At 37.2% G+C, this 26,496-nt stretch overlaps 1 protein-coding gene across 1 annotated transcript in view; it reads left to right on the top strand.

Moving 5' to 3' along the window:
• Positions 1 to 26,496, top strand: part of tgfbr3 (transforming growth factor, beta receptor III) — a 111,926-nt gene that overhangs the window by 77,736 nt on the left and 7,694 nt on the right. The window contains exons 5-14 of the mRNA XM_084426130.1: positions 2,753 to 2,936; positions 5,740 to 5,902; positions 8,737 to 8,884; positions 11,850 to 12,039; positions 12,753 to 13,015; positions 13,979 to 14,134; positions 14,952 to 15,098; positions 16,464 to 16,646; positions 19,572 to 19,865; positions 23,080 to 23,236. Coding sequence (XP_084282256.1) covers positions 2,753 to 2,936; positions 5,740 to 5,902; positions 8,737 to 8,884; positions 11,850 to 12,039; positions 12,753 to 13,015; positions 13,979 to 14,134; positions 14,952 to 15,098; positions 16,464 to 16,646; positions 19,572 to 19,865; positions 23,080 to 23,236 — 1,885 coding nt within the window. The remainder of the gene's footprint in view (positions 1 to 2,752; positions 2,937 to 5,739; positions 5,903 to 8,736; positions 8,885 to 11,849; positions 12,040 to 12,752; positions 13,016 to 13,978; positions 14,135 to 14,951; positions 15,099 to 16,463; positions 16,647 to 19,571; positions 19,866 to 23,079; positions 23,237 to 26,496) is intronic.

The raw sequence follows: 26,496 nt of genomic DNA on the forward strand, positions 1-26,496 counted from the left end.
TCACTCCACCTCTTCTGTCTGTCAACGTACAATAGTACGCAGGTCTCTGGCTGTTGCTCAGATTGGCTGGCTTAGTCTGGCTCTCTGCGCAGCTCGTATGGGGTCCATCAAAGCTGTGGTGTGATATAATGGTTTAATTGGGTTTGCCAGCACAGAGCCCACTGAGAGTAGAAAGAACACCTTTGGGAGAATGAGAGAGAGAAATGAATGGAAAAAAAAAACTCACAAGCATGGAAATGTAATGAGTCTGGGCTGTCTAGACCGTGTGCTTGGCTGTGTGGAGCTGTACGGGTTTTTCAACATATGTGAATGTTTATCTCTCTGAAATGGAGCATGTGGACCCAGGGTCCATTTGGAGCCAAAAGGGAGGACTTTCAGAGCAAAGCCTGCCCAAGTCAAGCAAGATGACATGCAGAGAAACTCACAACGCAATGCTTTATACATTTGCAAGAGCGTACACACAGTTGCCAGCAATCAAATGAAACTTAAACACATTTTCTTATTTTTCATATTTACTTTTTCTTACCTCTTGGCTATGTTACTTTAATATTTTGCTCACATTAAAGCTTGCTATATAATTATAATTTCTATAATTTGCAACTCATTCTTTAAACATAGCATTTGAAGGAAATCAAGCACATAACACGTATTTAGAGTATCCTGGATGAAAGGTTAGCTGGCAGAAGCTGACAAGACTCCTCAGAGTTGCTATGACAGCTGTGAAGTGTACATACTGTGTTATTCTTCCTGTCCACTACAAGACTAACACTACTCTAGTTATGTTAGCATGTAGAATAATAATCTGTTTATAATCAGAATGATAGCTCAATCACAATGAAAAGTACTACAATAAAAACACCAGAGGAATCGTGATTTGGATTCGAAATGAAACTTTTATGTGATTTGAAGAAGCATATTCGAAAGGTGCATATTTGAAAATAATTTCTTACTCTTAAGAATAATTAGTGTGTAAACCTTTAAATTCAACTGGTTTCAACTTGCATATATGCACAAGGCAGTATGTTTCTTTACAGAATAACTAAGCACTTTTTATTGTGTTTTTATAAATAAACTAGGGCTGTCAAAAGATTAATCACGATTAATCGCATCCAAAATAAAAGTTTGTGTTTACATAATATATGTGTGTGTACTGTGTATAATTATTTTGTATATATCAATACACATGCTTGTATATATTTAAGAAAAATGTGTAATTTATATATAAAAAAATTATATTTATATAATATAAATTATATATAAATATATACAGTATATTTATGCAAATATTTCTTAAATATATACATGCATGTGTGTGTATTGATATATACAAAATAATTATACACAGTACACACACATATATTATGTAAACACAAACTTTTATTTTGGATGCGATTAATCGCGATTAATCTTCTGACAGCCCTAAAATAAACATAAAACACATATTATTGGGGTAGAGGGGCTCTTATTGTATTTTCTGCAAGAGCCATGCTTTCTTTAATAAAATCCACAGCACAAAAAACCCATGCCATGTTATCCTGTAAATTCCAAAACTGTGAATTTCAGCAGGACATCTCTCTCACCAATGGCAAACCAATCTTTGCTTCATACTTTTATCCGATCTTCGCATGCACAGATATTGTTTGCGGAATACATGTGATGCAGATCTGTACATATAAACAGCATGTTCGCAATCTGCAATCAGTTTTCATTTATTCACATAGACAAAAGGTCTGTGCATGTAAACAATCACTGTCTGCTAAACATTAAAGTTATAATGACTTACACTTAAAATTAAACTAAGTAGTATACTACCTAATTAAGTATGCATTATCCTAACTTTATTAATGCTAACCATTTGAAACCATAGAATACTACATTTTTGGCATATTAATATTATATTAATATTTTGGCAAATGTACTATTATGGGTTCAATATGCACACTCCGCTGAGTCTGCATACTGCATGACAACGTATTTGATCCCCTTAAAGTCTGACGTTGATGGTCTGCATTTCTTTTGCATGTGTGAAAGTGTGTACATATGTTGTCTATAAGGCTAATCTCCGTTAGCTCTCTATTCTACCTCCTGCCCATCTCCTCTGATGCACAGCAGTGTGTTAAATAAACAGTGGAAAGCTGATATTGTGTTAGAGGACCATGTGTAAAAATATGGTGCACAGCACACATTCAAAGAGGCTTTCAGAAAACCATCAGGACAGAGTGTTAAAGATGTGTTTTGGCAAAGATCGTGTGGAAGGTTTCATTTTGGAAAGGCCTGTTGTGAAACTCTTTTTCCTTTCCTCTCGTAATCTGTAGTCTTGCCCTTAAAATTTATTACCTCAGATTTTCTCCCTGTGAAATGGGATGTGCATATCAATACATTTCTGAGTTTTATGGGCCTGTCTTCATCGACAGAGAGATCTTTGTTTCTTGAACTGTCAAGGGGGGAAAATGCTCCACCAGTTAACAAAAGGGGTTTGTATTGTACATCGGGGGTAGCTCCGACAGAAGTAATCTGCCAATTTCTCTATGTAATACGATTGTTAAAAATCATGCGTACTTACGAATTATTGTGTTGACAAAAGCCACAATTACTAGTCAAAGTGATATGGAACTGGAGTTATCAAACCTGGAACTACTGCATACTTGTTTAGTTATTGAAAAATGTATCTATCAACCAATCAGAATTAAGAATTTAACAACACTCTGATAGAAAATACATTAACTGTTTTATTTTGTTGATTTTGTCTTAGGTTGCAGAGGGATCTGAAGTGGATTTTGAGGCAGGAAATTTCTCTGAGTCGTGTGAGGTGAAGATGGAAAATCTTCCTCATGGCAATGAACACCTGCTTTCCTGGGCCCATCAACGCTACCGTGCTGTTACATCTTTCAGCGAGCTCAAGATGGCCCATGACATCTACATCAAGGTTGGAGAGGGTATGTATCTATGAGCATGCACAGTGTTTTGCCTATATTCATATTTTTTATGATCACCTGACACTTTTTTTAAATCAGTATTTTTTGTTAAAAAAATACGTTTATTTAGTTTAAGTTTATTTGGCCTAAAATAAATGTTGTGCCATTCCTTTCTGCCGCCTCTGAACTTCAGTCATGGCCCTGCACATGCTAATTCACTCTCAATGGTGCCTATTGACTGTGTTTAGTAACTGGACCCATGGGTAATAAAGCAAATCCCAGTGAAGCCACCTCAAGTCATTCTAATTTCCACTGGCCAACATTCGGTTTCATTTAAATACAACATGGCAAAATCTGTGGGCTTTTCTGTCTTTCATTCGTAATCAGTTGATTTGCTTGCATGTCAGGCTCATAAGCAGCCGCGAGATAGAGAATTGATGGAAAGGCCAAGTAAACATACGGGAAGAGTTTCAGATGAAAGCTCTGACTGCCAGCTTGTGCGTACGGGCCCTTTTCCAAATCTGAAGCCTTTCACAACAGTCCTTTGAAAAAGGGAAGGATGAGGGAGAATAGCAAAGCTAGAGGAAAAAGGGAATGAGCAAAGGGAAAGTTTGGCAGGGAGGTATAGAAGAAGCATAAAGAAAATAGAGCCCAAAACAAAAAGTCCAAATTTATAGCAGTACCAGGAAGCCTTGCAAGATTCTGCTAAGAAAGTATCTTAGCCATCTGCCCAATGACATGAGCCGTAGGGTGGGAAATTGGCTTATTCTCAACGGAAACGGTTTAGGGGGATTTACCTTGAAACCGACGCTTGGACTTTGATATGATGTTTGAGTCAGACAGGGCTGCCACATTCAAACAGTTTGTTGTTTACTGGTTGAGAGCATGAAACAGAGAAAGCAGAAACAGATACTTGCAAATACGCACCATTAGCGCAGCAAGCCGCAGGGATTGTTTAAAGAAAGAAGAAAAGGACAGATCCGGCTGTGTGTTTCACCCAGGGCTCCATCGTGCTTCCCCCACTGAGTTCTAAGACCAAACCAGCAACACGTCTGACTTCAGCATCTATCAGCTGTCAGGTTGCCCGGTTAAACTGCTGGTGCTCATTTTTCAGTCCGTAAAAGAACACAAGATTCCAGTACTGGAAGAAAGTAATGACTGCATCATTCAAAGTCCGCTTTCCAGTCTCTCAGCTTGTTTCAGTCAGTCCCGTAAAACATTTGGCCCAGCGGGGTTTGAGTTTGAGGTTTGGCAGTGACTCAAAAGGCTGTGTTTACCTCTACAGGAGAGTTCTGGCCTTCTACTCTATCTCAACCCTTTGTAGCTCCGCATGAGAGCGGACATGCTTCCGATCTGTTTGCTGTAGAGAACAGGCAACCCTCTTTCCCCCAGCACCTCAAAGAGCCAGGAAGAGCAGACAGTAAGATATGCCAGCCTTTCATGAGGAGTTGATGCTCATCACATTTGCGCTTTGTCCAAAAACGTAATGGCCAAATAAGGAAGCATCTGTCTTCTGTTTCTCTGGGGCAAAGAGAAGAGCCGTCATCTCTTTTGTGGAGGAGCAAAGAAAACAGTGTTCAAGAGAAGAGAGGATTTTTTTTAGGAAGTAATTAATCTGCAACAGGACAGATCAGGTCAGGCTGTTTTTGATTGAATGATGATGGTTTTAATTGTTTTAAAGTGATTAAAGTGGCATTATTTGGCCATTTTCAAGATTATAAACATCAACTGATAACCATGTCCTATTGGTTGGTCAGAAGTGTATCCTTACTTTGGCAGTTCCAATTTTTACTGACAGGTTTGTCAATGAATGCTGATTTATTTGTAGGGGAATTGATCAAAAGTGACAGGAAAGAGTGTTACATTGTTACAAAAGATTTCAGTTTCAAATAAATTTTGTTCTTTTGACATTTTTTGTTATTTTTATCATAGTTTGCACAAAAATATTAAGCATCACAACTGTTTTCAAAATTGATACTAAGAAAAGTTTCATGAGCACCAAATTCAGTATATTAGAATTAGAATCATGTGACACTGAAGACTAGAGTAATGCCTGCTTAAAATGCCTAGAGTAATGCCTGCTTTTAAATATAATAATATAAAAAATGGTTATTTTAAATTGTAATTTACATGTAATGCTGAGGCAGGGGTGAAGCGGAGAGAGAATCCACATGCAAGAACTACTTTATTAAAAAAACAAACCAAGGAATCCAGGGCAAACAGAGAAATTCAGGACAGGTGCATATTACTGCAAACAATGACTGACCAACCACAAGAGAAACACAAGGGTAATTATAACATAGGCCAACAAGGTAACAAGGGGGCATTGTAAATTGTCATGGGAACACGAGGGTAACCAAGGGAACTAACTAGACACACCTGGGGAGACTAATCAACATGGAAAAACTACAACAAAAAAAAACTACAAAACATGGCACAAGACAGGAAGCAACACAAAAGTCCTCACACAAGACAGGCTGGGATCATGACAGTAATATTTTCCTATATTACTGTTTTATTGTATTTTTGATCAAATAAATGCAGCCTTGGTGAGCATAAGAGGCTTCCAAATCGTTCAAAAATCTTGGGCCACTCCTAAAAAATGTTCAACTCCAGTCTGCTTCCATTTCTGCTCATGTACAGTGGTCTGAAACACAAACAAGTCAAGTGATACAAACAGCGAAACGTTCCAGCGCTTTTATACTAAATATCAGATTACAGGACTGTAACTAAATGTTGGTTAATTATTTTGTCAGTCAAACTTTTCTGTGTCCTCCAAGTTTCTATCAGCCCTTGGCCTAAACATTTCTCATATTTGTTTCAGACCCCGTCTTCTCCGAGACCTGTAAGATTGATAACAAGTTCCTGTCTCTGAACTACCTGGCCAGCTACGTCCAGCCCCAGCCATCCACAGGGTGTGTTCTCTCAGGTCCTGATCATGACCAGGAGGTCCACATCATTGAGCTCCAGGCACCAAACTCCAGCAGGTGAGGAGAAGACTGTTGTACTGTTGTACAAGTCAAGGATTAAGACATTTCTGTAAAAGTTTCTGGAAGTTTCTGTAATACAGCGGTGCAATACAGTCATATTCACATGATATAATTAGATTATTTATATTATTTTCTCTTTAAAAGACAGCAAAATTAAGAGCAAAGAATGTGCATTATTACAAAGACTTGCTCTGTTAAACCCTAAGAGTGTATGATAGTAAAACGTTCTGGTGCAAGACAAAGCTGAACCCCATAGCAGATCTAGACAGATGGTGCTGGTAAATCAGCGTCACGGTTTCATGACTGAACTTGGTATTAACCCTCAGACGGTCTTCGTTTCGGAGTCACATCCTGGGCCTTCCCGGTCAGAAGTGACCGGAGGCCTAAAAATGAAACTTCCTCCATCCCAGTAAAACCAATGCAATTTATTTTTGTTCTATAATATTTATTCTTTTTAATTTAGTATTTTGAGATCATTTTATTGAATTTATTAATATTTATGCAATATTTATGGTCTATTTTTGCCATTGAAAATAATAAAAAAATGTATATAAATATATGTATTAAAAAAAAAAAAAAATTATACAGTATTTTAGTTTAATATAGAGTCTAGGCCTTCAAAAAAAAAATGTTTGAAGCAGATTAGCACCATCTGGTGAGAGTATGGAGAGAAAGCGTAGGAGCATGGTGTAACCACTAGATGGCATCTACAGTTCTCTATGGAGAGGCATGTGAATTCCCCAGCTGTTTATGGACACATTTACTTTTTTTTTTGTACAGAATTTGTAACAAAAAATGCAATTCATTCAATTATAACACTTTTTGTAAAATAATATTTATTTTTTATATTTTTTTAATTTTAAAAAATTTTTTTTTCAATTTCCCATTCATTTTCTATGGGGGTCATTTTTGACCGAAGACCACAAGTGTGACTATTTTTTTACGACCACTTAGCATGCTCGAATCATGACCTCAATTTTTTTTTGTATTCACATACCTAATGCCATAAAAGTCACCAAGTTTCATAACATTCCGATGAAGCTGTGATTTTTAGAAATTCAAAACAGAAAATGTATCGGTCAAAAATGACCGAGGAGTCCGTCTGAGGGTTAAGTAAACAAAAGTGCATTAAATTCTGAGAATGATGGGAAATGTACACTGTTGTTGAAAAGTTTGGGGTCAGTAGGATTTTATTTATTTATTAATTTACTTCAAAGAAATTAAAACAGCAAGGACCGATTCAATTAAGAGATGTACTGGTCGACCAGTCATTAATCAGAAACGGCTGGTTTTTGCATTTTATTTTGGCTGATCTGTGTTCCAGAAGTACACCCATGCACACAAACTGCACTGGAATCATTTACCAAAATGTCGCTGTGTGGAAATATTATGAAGCTGTAATGTCTGCAAAGCACGAAAGAAAAGTCACCCGAAAGACCATGACGAGTAATTTAAAAGTGTTGATGCCAAACAGACGCAGACACCAAGAAGCAAACAGGCGTTCGTCTGCTGCCATATAAATAAGAGCCGTTTTCCTGTGCTTGCTGAAGCTGCGTGAGCATATACCTGTGTGCACCCTGCATGAGATAGTTAACATTTGTTCAGCTCAGTTGGTCATGTGGTGAACGAGAAAAGAAACAGACTAGCTTGTGACAAATGCTGCATTCATGCCATGTCGTAATTACCATAGTCTCGAGATGACAGAACATGACATTCTATTCGGAGCGTTTCATGTCTTCGGACTAGAAGACTTTATGGCAACGCTATCAACGGCTAAATGAATCTGTAGCGATCAGGTGATACAGTGGTCGTGTGGTACAGGTGGGAGCTCTCTGAAAATTCCCATCTTACAAGCTGTAATTACGAGCTGTACGAGGACGTAAACGCTTTTTACAAGTTGAAATCTTGTAATTACGGTAATAACAACATGGCATGAACGCACCTCACGCTAAAATGCTTCTTTTTGTAAAAAGAACTTTCATACACTATATAAAATCTATAAATAAAGGCAATTTAGCTAGTTCTGTATAGGATTGTCATTTCATTTTATCTTAAAATTACATGGACATAATAATTCGATTAAAACAAACAACTGCTCTAGCATCTTTGTTTTACTCATTGCATGAACTAATTGCTGAATGATTTAAATTATTTTATTTACTTTGGTTTTTGTAATTTTAAAATGCTAAAGTCAGACCATTTATTTTTTGCTCTAATTAAAAAAAAAGAAGAACAGCAGTGTATATAATTTAATCTGCTGTTGAAGGCCTGAAGGCCTTACCAGACAATTTCATGTAAAAAACAAATAATTGTGTTGCTGAGCATACTGTGCAGGATATTTTTGTTCATATGGGTGTGTTTAGTATACCATGGTGTGTATATATACACATGAGTGTTCATGGATGGGTGTGTTTGCTTTCGTGTGTAAATGTACGTGCTTGTCTCTCTGTATTTGTCATTTTAGGTTGTCATTGTGTTTCCTCCGGTTTTGTACAGTTTATTTGGAAATAGGCAGGAACTGGGGTATTGTTGATATTGGAAAACTCTGCAGGGTAAAACTGTCTCCGCCCACAACAATATCACTCACTGTCGCCTAATAGTGACTTAAAAAATGAAAAACAGATCTAAAGATATTCAAGCATCATGATGGATCCCAGCACTGCTTTATGTGGTCTGTTTCACATGTGTCCAGCTTTGTTTTCTAGGAAACGATCCAGTTTTTTAATCAATTGGCCAGACGGAAAGCATGTTAAAGCTGAAGTTAAAATTTTCCAAGATTCTTATGGCCTTCCTTCCATTTCTTATCTCTCTCTCTCTCTCTCTGTGAGTAGTGCATTCCAAGTGGATGTGATCGTGGATTTAAGGCCGCTGGATGGTGACGCCCCACTCCATCGTGACATTGTGTTGCTTCTGAAATGTGAGAAGTCAGTGAATTGGGTAATCAAAGCCCACAGCATCATCGGCAAACTGGACATTGTGGTATGATGTTTACATTTTTTAGCCACATGCAATGTGGCCAAATATTGTGAAATATTATTAGTTTTAAATAAATATTTCAAGTATTTACTTATTTCAAACTGTAATGCTGTACTGATTTCAAAGTATTTTCTAATTGATTTATTCCTGTGATGGTAAAGCTGAAGTTTCAGCAGCCGTTACTCCACTTCAGTGTCTTCAGTGTCACATGATCCTTCAGAAGTCATTCTAACATGCTAATTCAGTACTCAAGAAACCTTAAAATGGTTGTGCTGTATCAAACAAAAGTATCAAATTCTTCTTAAAAAACAAAACAAAACAACAATCATAGTGATGATCCCAAAAATTTGACCGGTATGATTTGATTATTTTTGTCATTTAACTACACGTAATGCTTACTCTTCAAACTGTGTGAAAAGGCTGAGCAAAGGATAGCAGGTTGATCCAATGAATTGTGTGATCTGGAGGCCTGTTATGAGATGGAGTAATAACAGAAGGAGGGGTGTAGTGAGTTTTTCTTCAGCCAGAGCCTTTGGAGTAGTTTTATTGTAGCATTGGCCTGGCACTTCAGAATATGAATTATGAGAGCGTCTGTGTGCTGGTTTCAGATAGCACAGCATAACATTCATTCCACTGAAACTGTCACTACACTGCACAGCTCTTGAAGAGCTACTTGCACACACTGTGTGTGATTTATTGCTAAATATTTGTGCATTTTTATGTGCTGCTTATAAGAAAAAAATCCACACGGTCGTTAGGATAAGTCACATTAGTTTAAGAGTTTTAAGGTGTTTATATGATCATTTATATATGTTTTTTCTAAACTGGAAAAGTGTAATGTAGAGTACAGTACTTTATATACAACTGCAATGCAATTCTTTTACAAACTGATCTCTCACTGCATAAACAAAGATAAACACCAAAATAGTACTGTCACGCTTAGTCCAAGGGAAGAAGACGACGCTGGAATACCAATATAAATGTAGTTTATAAACCAAGTGAAGAAACACAAACAAACAGTGTGCATAGCACAAACAATACTCAACGACGAATGAAAGGAAATGAGGAACTTAAATACACAATAATGATTAACTCAAAGACTAACAGGTGTGATCGTAAATGAGTGACCATGACAACTAATTAGTGAGGGGAAAAGGAGAACAAAGGAACACAGGGAAACAGATGACTAAACATACTGACAGAAAACAAAAACAAAACTAAGGCAAAACGTGACAAGTACAGTAGACAACAATTTACAGTGGTAATGACTGGATTTCGCAAGTAGCAAGTAAACACAACAGTGTTCCTTGTGCTGCTGTAAAACTCTAACAGAAAGGACGTGGAAGTCATTTTTGCAAAAAAAAGCACACATCATAGCCCCTTTCACACAGAGATTCCGGAAAATACACGGATAAAGTGACCCGGGATTTGACCCGGGTTCATTTGATTTTGGTTCATTCACACTGCCAGTGATTTTCCGGAATCAGAGAGCGCGTTCACACACAACCCGTGTATGTCCCGGAAAGACACGTGACATCGATGTGACTTGTAATGTCTCAGCAGCGTCTTCAGTTTGCTTATGAGCTGCGAAACCACACTTGTGCATTTATTTCTCTGATTCGATCATAAACTTGCGCATTTCGTACCGTTTCACAGCTGGCGAACGATCCCGGCTTCAGCGTCATCACTGCGACACGGCATTATTACGGCTTTTGTTCACACAGCGCGCGTTCCGGGACTGAACACGGCAATGTTACTAGGTCCCCAACCCGGCATCGATCCCGGCATTAAACCCGGGTCATGTTTGCGTTCACACAGAAGGCGTTCCGGCAATTTGCCGGCAATTTCCCGGGTTCAATGCGCTGTGTGAAAGGGGCTATGGACTTAGCTGGTTTTGCAGCAGTAGACAGTTCAATTTGTTACATATCAATGAATTGACTAAAGTGACATTTGTGAAAATAAGGCATTTCAATAACTGACTAATAACCTTTTCATTGCCATTAAAGTGAAATTGCTTAACCTAAACATAGGAGCCTGATAAAAAAAAAAAATAGATACTTTAAGTAAAATTAAGTAAAAATTCGTATAAAGGACAAATATTTGAAAACACACACACACACACACACACACACACACACACACACACACACACACATATATATACATAAAAGATATAGATATATTGAGATCTTTGATCTACAGTATATGCACAAGTATGTAGATCAAACTATTAGGAGTGGTCCTGCATTATGCTATATTGGCATTGACAATCAAAGAGTCATAAAGTTCATTAGATAATTTTAATATGAATTGTATAACGCATCTGTCGCCATGAATGTGTTGCACTTGTCCGTGTCCGAGTGAATCAGTTACAGTGTTTAAGAGTGTAGGAGAATGTTATGTGTAAGTTATGTGTGATACGATCCACAACCTTGTAAAATCAAAGCCCTGCTACTGTTGGCATATTGGCTCAAGCTCGTCGTCCCGCCTGGTGAGGCGTTTGTGGGAAACACGGCTAGGAATGAGGAACATCTGTTCTTCACACCCAATAGAGAACAAACTGAAGCTAACTTTTAATTCCTATGTAATTTGACCATTTGAGCCCTGTTCTTGTTCTTGAGGATCAGTCTATAGTTCTTGAAATTTGATTTAAAACATGCATGCAATTTGCAATATTTTTGGGCCTTTTTCTTTACTTCAATTTTGGAGTGTACCTTAAAATAAGGTATTAGATCAGAATATGTTGTCAGTGAAACCAAGAAGAACCTTGGCTTATAGTTAAAGAGTTGTGAAATGTGTCTCAGAAAAAAAAAAGGACTTGAACAGAAGTATATATCATTTTATTTCCTTTCTGACTATTCATTTTTCTGTTCTAAACTACAGTAAAGAATGAACACGTGTGCCTGCATTCCTGTTTCTGCATGTGAAGTGAATGTGTTATCTTATTATTTCCCTTTGTCCTTCTCAGACGTCAGATACTGTCGGGCTGAGTGATGACACTGAAAGGCTGATGCAGGTATCAAAGACGGTCAAACAGAAGCTGCCCGCCGGATCTCAGGCTCTGATCCAGTGGGCAGAGGAAAACGGATTCAACCCCGTCACTTCCTACACCAACACCCCTGTCGCCAACCACTTCAAACTGCGCCTCAGAGAACAAGGCAAGAGCAACAACCGAAGAAATGAATAATATCGACTTAAAATAGTTACGCTTAATTAGTTTCAAATATAAATAAGCTTAATTAATTGAATACACAGCAAAAAAAAATACAATTTCAATACCCACACAGATAAGGCTTGTTTACACCTGATGATTTCATGCGTTTTCTCTGATTGGATAGTTATCTGGTCATAAAAAGACCAAGTGTATGGTTGTTGAAACCACATAAGTAAATTTTATTCTTTCCAAAATGTTAAAAATAAACGTGTGAGAGATGAGTAGCTGAGCATCTCTTCAGCAAGCCAACGCTCAAACTGCCGCAAAGGAAATATCTGTTGCTTTTGTTGACATCGGATCAGATTTCTATTCGTTTTGCGGAGACACATTTATGTGGCCAAGTGTAAATGTAACCGTTTGATCAAATCGGATAGATATCCGATCAGAGAAAACGCATGATGTGACAAACAAGCCAATAAATGTTTTCTTCAAAAGCAATTCTTTTTGGTTCCTAAGTAAATCTCATAATACAATTTTGTACTGGAAAACAAGACAAAAAATACTTTTTACTGAAGAATTTCAGTAAACATACAACAGACAATAACATACAGTTAATGTCAGTTGGTTCTAACTGTGTTTGCTTTGCGTGTTATCTACATTACTAATACGTTTCAGGCAGATTGATGTTTACATCTCTTCTTTCTTGATCACTTCCAGATCTAGGGAACATTGATGAGGGAATGTTACCACCTGAGCTGTCCATTCTCCACAATTTCAACCCACTTCCGAAGCCCAGCTCCCGGGATTCCCCTGCACGGACCGGGTTCCCGTTCCCGTTTCTGCCATCCATGGACCAGAGCCTGTCATTTCCACCTCCGATGCCATCTCTTGAGGAGCATCAGGGATCTCCAAATGTAGGATTCAATGTGCAGTGTGAGAAGAACAAAATGGTGGTCAGCATTGACAAGGAAACTCTACAGGTAGGAAACACAAGTGACAAGTGCACAACCTTTTGTACACGCAAACTCTGAGTATTGCAGAGTAACTAACTAAAAGTAGTGGGACTACTAACGCAACTACATTTTTAAGTAGCTCTTATGTCTGTTATGTTTTTCGAGACTGCATATATTTGATGGAAAATACAGTAAACATATTGTGAAATATAATTATTATTATTTAAAATAAATGCTTTCTATTTTAATATATTTTGTAATGTAATTTACATGTGATTTTCTGCATCATTACTCCAGTCTTCAGTCATATGATCCTTCAGAAATCATTCTAATATGCTGATTTATTTGGTGCTCAAGAAACATTTGTTATTATTATCAATGTTTAAAAACGGTTTTGCTGCCTAATATTTTTGTGGAAACCATGGTACATGGTTAAAAATACTATAAAATTATACATTTATTTAAAAAAAAAACCTTTCAATGAAAATCTTTTGATGTTTTTTTTTTTTTTGGTAGTCTTTTGTTTTTTTACTTTGTTTGTTCAACTACTTATTTAAAAGGGTAGCTTGAGTATAGTTACAGTATAAACTACTGTTTCAAAGTAGCTTCCCTAACACTGGTAAGAACTAGACGTTAAATGAGTGCAGAAGTGCTGTGTGAGAGACACCTTGTTTTTCCCTCAAGCTGATGCAGTGTGAATATTCCCAGAATGTGTGGGCCATATGCACTGACGTCAGAAGCCAGAAGTGGTGTAATATACCACTTCAGAGAGAGAGAAAACCCTTATTCTACAATCAAAATGCTTTTGAGCAAAGTTAGACCAGCTTGCAAGTCTTGTTTGTCACTAAAAAGTTGAAACACACAATAGATCTCGAAAGCACAATAGATTTAGGAAGCAATATCTTGAGGACTAATAATAGATCTTGTTTGATATGTTGTCAAAGGTCGAGATTTTTCCTGTGAAGTCATGTTTTCCTAATGTCCTCACAGGCCAATGGGTTTGGAAAACCCAATATCACTCTTCAGGACTCCCAATGCAAAGCAACCTCCAACACCACCCACTATATACTGGAGACGCCCCTGTCTGGCTGCCAAACCACCAAAATCCCCTCCCACCCCAGCCCAGTGGTCCTCTATATCAATTCAGTGAGTACTAAATCCAATATACAATCAATAATATCAGATGTGAAATCTAGTCCTAGGGTCAGTTGGAGTGTCCCCTCCAACACGCTGTATCTGTTTTTCTGTGTTTCCTGGTCCCACATGTGTGGGTTTCACCCAGCAGGGATGATTCACTTCCACACTGATTTTTTGCGATGATTTCTAGCGGAAATTCCTAAAAACAATTTTAGCCTTGAACCCATTAAAAAAAAAACTGGGCAACCTCCCAAATATGTATCTTTTACTCTGAACTCAGAGCCTCAAGGGCAATTAAAACGATGCGACCCGTATGGTCAGAGCACAGTACTGGCTCACAGAGCGAGATCCACAGAGCATCAAAAGAGGATGTTGTTGCAACGACAGTCCTATGACAAATTGGCAAGTCTTGTGTGAATCAATTTCTCTTCAATTAGACAATGTTCACAGGCCTCTTTCACCTTTGAACCCATAATCTGTCCTGAGCTCAAGGAGGCGATTCTCATATTATGATGTGAATGGATTGCCGTGTTTTTTCCGATGAGAAGAACTGAGAGTTTTTTTTTTTTGTTCATCTGCCTTGGGAGTTACATTGCTGAAATTGTGCATTCCCATGTATTAAATCCAGTTTTCTCATCTGTTTTGGCAGACCTTTGGCAAGTATAGATTTCGATTATCTCTGACTGTATCTGTGTGCACCAGAGTGAATCAATGTCATTTCTAAGAAAAGTTTTGTAGAGGAAATTGTATGATTGTTAGGAAATTGTTGGGTTTACCTTACCTTATTACTGAGGAGTCATGAACTAAGTGTGTCTGTGATTGGCAGATTGTTATTAGCCAATCGGAACTGAAGGATGGAAGCGGCTGGCCCGTTGACGATGAAGATCTGGAGTCAGGAGAGGTTGTATTACCAGGAGATCTGGAGGTGACTAGAAGAATTTTACCAGAAAGTGGACCTCGTGCGACTATCTTGGTATGATATTCACATAAAAACTATATTATTTATAAATAGTACTACCGGAATAGAAACAACAAATTTACAATATTTACAAACAGTATATTTGTATGAGGATAAGAACAAAATGTCATTCTTCTTTAAAAATCTTCCTCTCACTGCCACTCTCAAATCAGATATATCGAATATTATAACTGATGTCTGATTAGAAATCCTAAAATACAGTTAATTAGTCAATTATGTAGTCATAACCATCAATGCTAATAATGTTAATGCATTATATAATATGTAACACATATTTCTCTGTGCCACATATCATAATAACATATTGGGCCCTATCTTACACCCGGCGCAATGCAGCGCCAAGTGCGATGCAAGTGTTTTTTGCTAGTTTCAGTCCGACGCAGTTATCATTTTCACGTCCTGCGCCACATTGTTTAAATAGCAAATGAATTTGCGCCAATTTGTGCGCCCATGGGCGTGCTGGTCTGAAAACGAAGTGTGTTCTGGCACATTGTTGGCGCATTGCTATTTTGAGGCAACAGAAATAGACTGCACCATTGACCAACTGAAACCTAGTCTAAAGTCAATGGCGCAATATTTTTTTTGTTACTTAAAGAGCGCGTTAGTAGTGTGCACCTATAGGCGGGTCCACAACGCGCGTACACTCTGCTTATTAAACACACAGGGACGCACAGCAGCACACAAACATGCCAAATATTAAAATTAAAAGGATTACAATGTAAAAGATTATTATTGTGGACATAAAGATATGGTGGAATACGGCTTGTCCCGTAGATGGTCTGCTTGCGCACTTTTACCTCGCGCACGAGCAGTTCCGTTTGCGCTCTGGAGACACGTTCGGTCTTTCCACTATCAAATTCCGTCATTTAAATAGCGAATCTGCCATGGCGCAAGCGCAACTGGCATTTAAAGGGAATGGGAGATGAGACTCTGATTGGTTTAACGCACATTAATACCAAACCACACCCATTACTCATTATGAGAATAGGGACAACCCTTTTAGACCAAGTGGATTCGGAGACGCCCTAAGTGAACTTGCGCCCTGCGCTTTAGACCATGCTCTTAGATCGTTAAAATAGGGCCCATTTTTTAAATTATATATTGAATTGTTTGAATGGTTTTATTTTTATTTTTTATTCTTTATGGCGTCACCATAGGAAGATAATATATTTATAATATGCTAATATTATGATCATATATTTAAGTTTAATTAGGACTGTATTTACTGTATGTGATCAAATACATCAGGATAACAATAACATATTCGATCTCTCTCACCTTCACATTTCCCTTTAATTGAGTTGAAAATTCACTTACATAAAAGATGCATTTTAATATTTTCCAATTCTCTGTCCTTAGTTCAACTGCACATACCGTAAGAACCAGGGCATGCCAGTTGACAGTGATATTGGATCTGAGGATTTCGTTGTAGATTCTCTAGACAATGTTACCTTTAACATGGAGCTGTATAACAATCCCTTCCACTTCCCCATCACTCAATCATTCCTCACCATCACTGAGAACAGACCCATCTATGTGGAGGTAAGCATATACATATACATATACATATACATATACATATACATATACATAGGGTTTGAAATAAACACCCGGCAGGCGGCAACCCACCAAATGTGGATACAAATCAACTGTATTGATGTCAAATCAGTAGCCAATTTGGTGGGTTATTTCCACAAATGATGTTCACTCAATGTGCTTGCAAAGTTTATGTAATCTGATACGGGAATAGCTCAGACCCAAGAAACATAATAATGTGGGTTATCTAACCCCAGTGTGAAAAGGACAGAACCACCTAGCTACGAAGAAGCACATCTGCCAATTTTTAGCAGTTACAGTGGGACACCACGTCTCTCGTGCCTTCTCTGAGCCCGTTGAGTTTAAACAGAACCGTGTGGTGGGTTCAATGGGGGGTAATTGAGAATGAATAGGGGAAAGTCACATAAGATGAGGCAATGCCTCCATCTCGCTTTGATTGGACATGATCGGTTATAATTGGATATGATTGGTTCGTGCAATAAATCCCGCCTCTTGTTTTTGTGCACGTTATCGAATCGGCCTGAATGAAGACAATGGAAAGACTAATTAAAAAGAAAATAAACAACTCAGCCATTTAGATATCACCGCTTTATGTCACGTTAAAATCAAACTTGAAATGGACTGAAAACAAGATGACTCTGGTTTTTTTTAGTGAGCTATTATTACAATTTTAAATAACTGTTTTCTATTTTATTATATTTTTTAAAATGTAATTTGTTCCTGTGATGGCAAAGCTGAATTTTCAGCAGTCATTACTCCAGTCTTCAGTGTCACATGATCCTTCCGAAATCATTCTAATTTGCTGATTTGGGGCTCAAGAAACATTTCTTATTATTACCAATGTTAAGACTGTGCTGCTTAATATTTTTGTGGAAACTGTGCTAGACTTTTTCAGGATTCATTGATTAACAGAACGTTCACCAAAAGAACACCATTTACTTGATACATAATTACTTTTGTAACAATGTAAAAGTCTCTACTGTCACTTTTGATCAGATCATGCATCCCTGCTGAATAATAGTATTATTTAAAAAAAAAAAACACAGTAGTGTACATGTGGAAACCATGGGGCATTACATTGTGCAATACATATATTCTGTGTGTGCGTTATTATGGAAAAGATTCCTTTGGGGTTCAATAAAACCATTTCCAGTATTGTAACCACATTAGAAATCTAATTTAGTAATTGAATGAGAAACCATATACACAAATATAGTCACTGCCAAAAGCTCTTGAAATACAAGATCTGCTTTTACCCTTTAACCATAATGTGTGGTTCTCATTGTGTATGGTTTCATGTTTCTAATACCATAAGCGCCTGGTGTCCTGAGTATGTGAGCATTTACAGCTGCAAAAGTACACACGTGTGTTTAGATGTCTCTCTGTCAATCGCTGTGAAAGAAGTCAGCAGTCTGCTGTGAGTGTGTGTGTACATTTTGTCTGGTCCGGGAGCATGTCATATTGCCATTAATCAGTGGGGTTTCAAGGGGGCAAGGCTGACAATATTTGATCTCAGAGTGGAATGCTCAGGTCCCCGTTTTTAACTCTTTCTCTTCCAGGGTTAGAGTCTTTGATTAAATGTGTTCCACTGAAGGTCTACCTCATATGCCATATGAAAACATCAGATCAGTGCAGATTGTTCTTGATTTATAGCCACATCAATGGAGGATCTGCTGTGTCAATCAGAAAGGCCCTTTTGCCCCCCTGTACATCATGCAATTTCCCTATATGTAGCATAAACTTTAGTTAAGCTGTCAAACCACAAAAAACAAGCTTGTTTCTCAAGTAAATCTATCCTTGTTTCACAGATTTTTGTTGTTGTTATTTTATTTGGAAAATTAAACAAAATACTCTTTGGCAATAGGATTTTTAGCAGTCTATTCGTATCAAAGGGTTCACCCAATAATACAATTCCCGATGTTCATGTTGTTCGAAATGTAGATTCCAGTTTTTTTTTCAACATTTTAGACCGTGATAACTGACTGTAAATCCAAATCTTCTGAGCCCATTTGTGCAACAATGCATTTGCATATGTAAATGCTTCACACTAGGCTTGCCATCAGTAATGCTATTAGTTCTCCCTTATCTTTTAACCAAATGTGTTGCTCAATTTGAATATGAATATGAAGATTGAGTGGAATGTGACTTCAATTTTGGACTGTTCTCAGACAAAGCTAATTTACGCCTTTAGAAATCTAGCAAGTCATTTTTGTGGTGTGACAGCCTGTCATTAAAAGTCAATATTATTTCTGCATCTTTCGCATTATTGTTCGAGGATCATAGTCTGCCTCCCTGAAATGATTTGACCACTTTCCTGAGTTTGACACCCCTTTGGCACAGTTATATTGAGGAAATGGGATGTGATGTTTTTCGTGGCAGCTCTCGTCTGTAATGCGTGCTTTTACAACATCAGATGGCCAAACTATTTCTAACTGAATGATGCTCAAAGATTTATTCTAGGCACAGATATCTGACGTCAGAATTTGTGATTCTTGGAACGGTGAACACTTCGACAATGGTTCTTTAGACAGTGTGCAGTGTTAAAACAAATGGACAGCCTCTTTGCGTTATTTGCTGATTTTAAGCGATGCCTGAGATAGTTTGTGGGGAAAAAAAAATCAAAGAGACAGATCAAAAAAGATAGACTGAGCGTGTCTGGCAGAGGACTAGACATAATACATAGCATCTAAGCATCACTCTGCTGATCCATCTCATACTATATGAATCACGTTTGATCATATTTTTGAAAAATTGTCAAAAAGTTGTATTAATCAAGATAAAGAAAGCATTTTTTCTTTCTCTCTTTGTCTTGCTATCTCTTTATTTTATTGTTTGCAGCAGATGCATATTTTGTCTCACAGAAAAAGGACTTTTCCTTTATTAACAGAGACATGTGACCTTTCTCTGCAGATTTCCGCCACAAAAGCCGACCCTAACCTTGGGTTCATGATCCAGACCTGCTTCATATCTCCAGAATCCAATCCTCTCATTCCTTCAGACTACATTGTCATAGAGAACATATGTCCCAAGGACGACTCTGTTCTCTATTACCCTCAGCGAAGCGATTTTCCCATCCCTCACACCCAGATGGACAAAAAACGCTTCAGTTTCACCTACAGATCAAAGTTCAACGTGTCATTGCTCTTCCTGCACTGTGAGATGTCCCTCTGCTCCAGAAATGACAAGGAGATGAACCTGCCAGAGGTAGAAACCATCATCTAACATATCAGTTCTGTTCCACGATCTAGTGAGCTGCCTTTGTGGGCAGTATATGTAAGGGCGTCACACTGTACATTAGGCGTGTTCATAATGCAAATGCTGTTTAAAAAGTTGGGCAGTGACATTATGCTGCCTTCTAAGATGCACTGTACCTTGTTTTCGTAAATTCTAAAGCATCATCACGTGCATCGTTCACAGCGAAGGCAATATCGTGAAAAAATAAACCCAAGATGGCAGAAGCAAGAGAAATGTTCATTCATTACTGAGAAATATAATTGAAAATAGTGTAATTAAAAACACCCAATAATGCGGTGTACTATGTGTAGTATGCTTATTTGAGTATTGCTTAGCCACATGCTAAAATCAAACTATATTTGAATTAAGTTTGGATGGTTCTATGCATTTTTCGTGTTGATTTGCAGTAAAAAACCCACCAATAATCATTATGTATTTATTAGTATTAATAGTAACACACTAAAAGTAGTTGTCTGTACATGAAATCCTAAAATCAGTTGTAGCCTATCCATTCCTGCTCATTTTACGATATAATTCACTCTAATTCAGTTAAACACATAATGATTTGTTTGCATTCAGAGTTATGGATTTTAATAGCTAATATTGCTTTAATTTTTTTTAAAAATTTTGTGGCATGCAGAATTGTGGAAATAAGACAAATAATCCAAACTGCAAAATGGTTTTGAATTTGCAGTAATTCTTACATTCAAAAGAGCAAAATCTTAAGAACTGCTATGTAGAACCTTCCAAATGGGTTCCTCATGAAGTTCCATGTCGGTTATGATGTTGCCTTTGAAGGAAGCTTCCTTTTTTGGCAGTAGGCAGTTCGGCAGCTCACTAGGTTTTGGAACACTGCCTTTTTCTCCTTTATCTTTGCTTTCATCATACACACATTATTCCCTCATTTCTTTGTATTATTTATAAAGATCTTTATAGATGACTCTGTGATAACACAGTTCCAATTCTTCAAACTATTTAACTCCAGTACTAATCAGTTTAAGCTGATTCATATAAACTGCATGAGTTTTAGCTTTCACACAATCAGATTGAAAATCAATCTATTGCATTATCATTTACAGAATCAAAATTAGCTGCATTGTGAATGCTTGTTTTATTTTAGACTCCACAGGGTTATCTCATTAAGTCAGAATACAGGAACGCAGATAACTTATTGACCCTAGCACATATTTTCAGAGTAGTTGCTTTATTATATGGATAACATGAACACACTCTTTAATTCATTTATATAATCTGTTTGACGTTGCTGTCCATCCTAAGAGTTGCTTTTTGATTCATTGCCTTGGCACGGGTCACTCTATGCCAGCTGCTTGCATCAATCCACTCTCTCTGAGTGCGGGATGCATAAATCTCAGGTTACTTCAGTAACCATCCACAGAGGAAAAACATATCTCCAACTTTCACTGTCCTTTTTCAAATTCCCTTCCTCCCTCACTTCTAGTCATAATCATTTTAATCTCCTGCATTTTCAGCCACTCTAATCATCATATTGCACGTTAAGGTTGTTTATGTCTCACCTAACATGATCTTGAAAGTGACTCATTGTTTGGTCGTAGATGTTTACAGTTCAGTTATAATCTGGATGAGGATAAGAGATGTGACGCGTCAAACCGTATAAACTGTGTATGAAATTATATGTGCTTTCTCTTCGAAGAGCGTGTGTTCAGTTTGGCTCAGGCACAATTTCTGCTACGAATGGTATGGTTTAATGGCTTGAAATATACACTAATCCATGCTTATGAAGAACAAAGTGAAAATTTTAAACAGTATGGATGGTCACTGTGAGAGTGTTTCGGGCCAGTTGATAACAAATCAGTAATTTGTTGCAACAAATGTTATTGGTTGCTACACTCTTAGAAAAAAAAGGTAATGAACATTTAAGGCAGTGGTTCTACGACCTTAAATTAACATTAAAACTGAGCATGTATTTCTAAAAGGCAAAATTCTGCCTCTAGTGTAAAAACAGGAAAAATGGTAGTGTTGGAAATGGTAAAATACATGATATCCAACCTTATCTTTTACGGTCAAAACTGACTGCATCCACACAATCAGTACTATACAAATAAAGGTGAAGAATAAATATAGACACAGATTGTGCATAGAGATCAATTTAAGACTCAAACTCTCTTCGATACGAAAACATACCCTGTGTGAGTTCTTGTTTTTAATGTTGATAATATATTATATGAGCAAGAATAATTTTCCCCCCGAAAATCAACACGATTGCAAATGTGTCACTGAATTTATACAACAGTTCAACAAACAAAAAGATAATATTAAGTAGCGTACATTTTAAACATGGCATTATTAATATTGTTTGCTCTTTTTGCAACTATTGCATCTCCAAGCAACAAACAGCGGTGTTTCTTTAGTGAACGAATCTGCGGCTTTGAATGAATCGGGAGAGTCAATGATTCAATGACCAATTCATAAATGCAGACATTTGTTTCGTTATTGAATGAATGAATGGCTCGATGACTTCCTCATTAAGACGTGACTTGCCACCACCTACTGTCGGTTTTAGTTTAATATTTAAAAATACTGTTACCATAATTTCATATTTCTCTATTGAACTTTTTAAATTAAAACATTATCTCATAACATTATTTATGCCATTGTAATTGCATTAATGCCACCTCTGAGCAGCATTAAACAATGTTTAAATACATCTAGTTGCAGCTTGTACTGCTGCAGTGCAAAGATGGCTTTTGTTGCTAAATATTTCATTTGATTGAAATTACTGATTTAGTTTAATTTATTGCTTTATTTATTACATTAATAATTATATTAATGGAATTTTAAGAATTTATGCATTTAATATAGGGTTAGAAAAACTTCCCAACTGCTTCAAGGTAGCCTTTAGGGGTAAATAAGATACAAAGGTGTACCTTTTGAAAGGGAAAATAAATGAATGTTGATATATAATATGAATAACATCCTTTTTATACATTCAGAATATCTGTTTTCTCAGTTTGCCATGCTACAACAGACTCCAAAATCTGGCCTCTCCTCATAATAAAGGAAGTGTAGTTGTAAGCCTGTTTATTATAATAAGCTCTTTTATCTCATGAGGGAGGTTCATGCTGTTTTTTGAGGATTGTGGTGCCCATATGCCAACGATTACAGTTGGATCTTATTCTAACATTTTTTCTTTTTTTCTTTGTAGTGTATGTTGCCGGATGAAGCCTGCACTTACCTCAGTTTGGACAACATCCTACTCATGATGATGAACACCAAAACCATCACCAAGCCAATGGTGGTCATCTCCGACAACACACCTGTCACTGTTAAGGTCCCTGAGGAGAAAATTTCACCACATTTAGGTAAAGATCACAAGTCAATACAACATCCAACTTTAGACATTAAAGGTGCGCTTTTTTGGAAATTATTATTTGTTTTTTGCAAACCTCAGTCAAAACAGTCATTTAAGTATTATAGAAGCTGTTTTTGTTTTTGTTTTTTGCTGAATTTAATATCTTAGCCTTAGATATTCTGAAGAACATCTTGCTGTGATTGGCATATATGGAGCATCATGAGAAATTTGTGTGTCTGAGGTTGTATATGTGTGCCAGTCACTCAGATCACAGGTCAGAGTTCCTGTCTTGCCTCACTTTGTGGCGCATTACACCCATCTGGAGTCTTTTAGTATGTGGCATTTGAGTTGAATATGTGTGCATTTGCATGTGTGTGTTTATTGTGCTTTCAATGTGGTTTGGTTTTAAAGTGTGTGATTCATTAGAGATGTGGGACAAGGGACTCATAGATGCATCAGAGGAGAGGAAGAGACCAGCTTTCCAATTCTGGATAGCATTTGTTTTCACTTAAACATTCTTTATGGCCTCCCCTTTTTGTACAGAGAGAGAAGGAGATTCAGAGAGCGGGAATAAGGAAGAAACTTGACCGTGATAAATAAAGGGGGGTTTATGCACTATATACTGCATTTGCCATAGATGGACTGTGTGGTATACAAGAGGACAGCAGGGTGTTGTCTACATTTTTTTACAAAGAAACTTAATTTGACCATGACTGATTTGTTCTGTTCCCTGCATCCTCTTGGCACTATTGCACCTATTGCGGTTGGAGTGAATCAGCTTTACTGACTCGCAACTCTAATGAAAATCATTCATGTTGCTGTGCTGCTTGTAGCAAATGGAGCATGCATCTATTAGTCACACTTGATTAGGTAAATGATTGCCACTCCTGAAGAATGCAAGCTGGGATTTTACTGCCAGAAGTCAAGTTGTATGTAGGTTTAGTTGTTTCTGAGTGGAAACAAAATCAAAATGATGTTCCAAAGAAAGCAAATGACACATACCTGGGTAATGTAGAGTGAATCCAGATTGTATGTGAATTCAGTGTGAATCCAGTGTGGGGTCACTCTTGATGAACAAGCTTGTGTGTGTTGCCAATGTCAGGTTTATTCTCTCTGGTGTGAATTAAGTAAACTCAGATATGCCATAAAAGAAATGAAAACAGGCTTTTCGTCTCATTTTGAACACAAAGACGACTCTTGTACAGACATGGCAGAAAAGCAAAAAGGCTTTCAAAAAGGCTCAAAGCGCCGCTCTGGACAGGATCCCAAAATGTTTGGCTTAATCTACAAATCAAAGAGGGCAGTTTATGGGAGTGCCATGCTTGAGAAAAACATGGCAGAACAAAACATTGCCATCCGAAAAAAGATTCATGATCAGAAACCATCAGTACGTCCCTACCTTTTTTGGTCTAAAGCAGAGGTACAACCTCACATTGAATTTTTGTGAATGTTTTTATTTTAATTTGGTGTGCTGAAAATCACACAGTTGCTGACTTATTACTGTAAGAAAAATACTGTAAATGACTGAGGATCACACACTAGACTTAAAAGTTATTCTGAACACATACAACTTTACTAGGGGATGCATGACAAATGAAAACAATGTGTTTTAAAATAATCTCTAAATATCAAACATGTATGATATCCTCCAACTGGACAGATTCATAATCTGAAGATAAAAAATCGAATTCTCTGCCCATCATAAACCATGCGATTTTCAGCAAAATCTGTCAACTCGGACTGGCCAAAATCTGCGGGGCGGTTCTGACTTCCTACCTTGTGTTTCAAATGTATAAGTTGGCTGAGAGTTTAGAGAGACTGGGTACTCATGGTAGGTCTGTCTTTAAAGATTTATGTTTTGCTTAACTTATTTCATTATGAATAAATGGGATTTTGACTTTTTATTGTGCTCTTTACTGCTGAATCAGGCAAGCACATCCTCTTGTTGAAGTTTGTCCAATGCTTGGCCAAAAAATACACACAAAAGTATTGTTCTTGTGTTCATACTTCCTTTGAGAAACCCAGCTAGCCCTAAAAAGGGCGAAGTAAAGAACTGCGCAAATATGTTCTGACACCCGGGAGGAGATCTTGGGCGGTGGTGACTACATACAATGTTGTCCAAGTCATTAGGGCTAGTTAATTTACTTCCCTCCGAGATACTTTACAGGGTTTGTGGGTGGAGTAGCTCACACAAACCTATGGCAACGGCGAAGCAAACCACATCCATTGCTTCGAGCTGACATAGCTTCTCCCAGGAATCCTCTAATCGTACAAGCTTTTGTTCTCTGTTCCGTTTCGCTTATGAAAGCCATAAATACAGTACATTGTGAGATTTTATTTTATTATTAATTTTCTATATTTCACCCAAAAATGAAGATTCTGTCATCATTTACATAGATGAATTTCTGTATTCTGTGGAACACAAAAGAAGATATTATGATAGTCAATGGAGTCCAAACAACATTGGACCTCATTAAATTTTTATTAAAAAAATGAATCATTGCTTTTCCAATTGCATGGGAAAAAATACATTTATCAAATATATGCTAGCATTTAAAAGTTAATAAGTATGCTTTTTTTAAAGAAATTAATACTTCATATTCAGATTAATACTTTATTCAGGAAGAATGTATTTAAATTATTTTGCTTAAAGGTGACCAATAAAGACATTTATTATGTTACAAAAGATTTCTATTTTAAAGTTCTTTTGAACTTTCTATTCATCAAAGAAGCAGCACAACTGTTTTAATGCTGAAAGTTAAGCTTTACCATCACAAGAATAAATAGCTTTGTAATATATTAAAACAGAAAATAGTTAAATTCTAATATTTCACGATATTACTTTCTTTTCTTCTTTTGTAATCAAATAAATGCAGCTTTGGTGAGCATAAGAGACATATCTCACCGACTGCAAACTTTTGAACTTTAGTGTTTTATTTTGTTAACTGTTTCTCTACCCTTTGCTTAGGCCTCAAAACATGTACATAGACAGAAGTGTTGATGACAAGCTTTATATTTTTGAGTTGCCCTGCACAGATATGATATAGGGGTTGGTTCTGGTGGTGATTTGGGGTAAAGGGTAAAAGCCTGAGGTGGGAGCTGTTACATAGCACTCGCTCTTGTTTTAACAGAGCGCTCCAGTGATAGTCTGTCATCAGTTTGTCAGAGGGGATGAAAACTGAAGGTGCTCTCTCTGAGAATAGCCTCTATTGTGCTTGGGATTTTGGCTCTAGACCAGATGGGCTATGAAGCTGGTGGCCACACAGGGTC

The sequence above is a fragment of the Rutilus rutilus genome (genome assembly GCF_951802725.1).
Source record: "Rutilus rutilus genome assembly, chromosome: 12".
Taxonomy (NCBI): Eukaryota; Metazoa; Chordata; class Actinopteri; order Cypriniformes; family Leuciscidae; genus Rutilus; species Rutilus rutilus.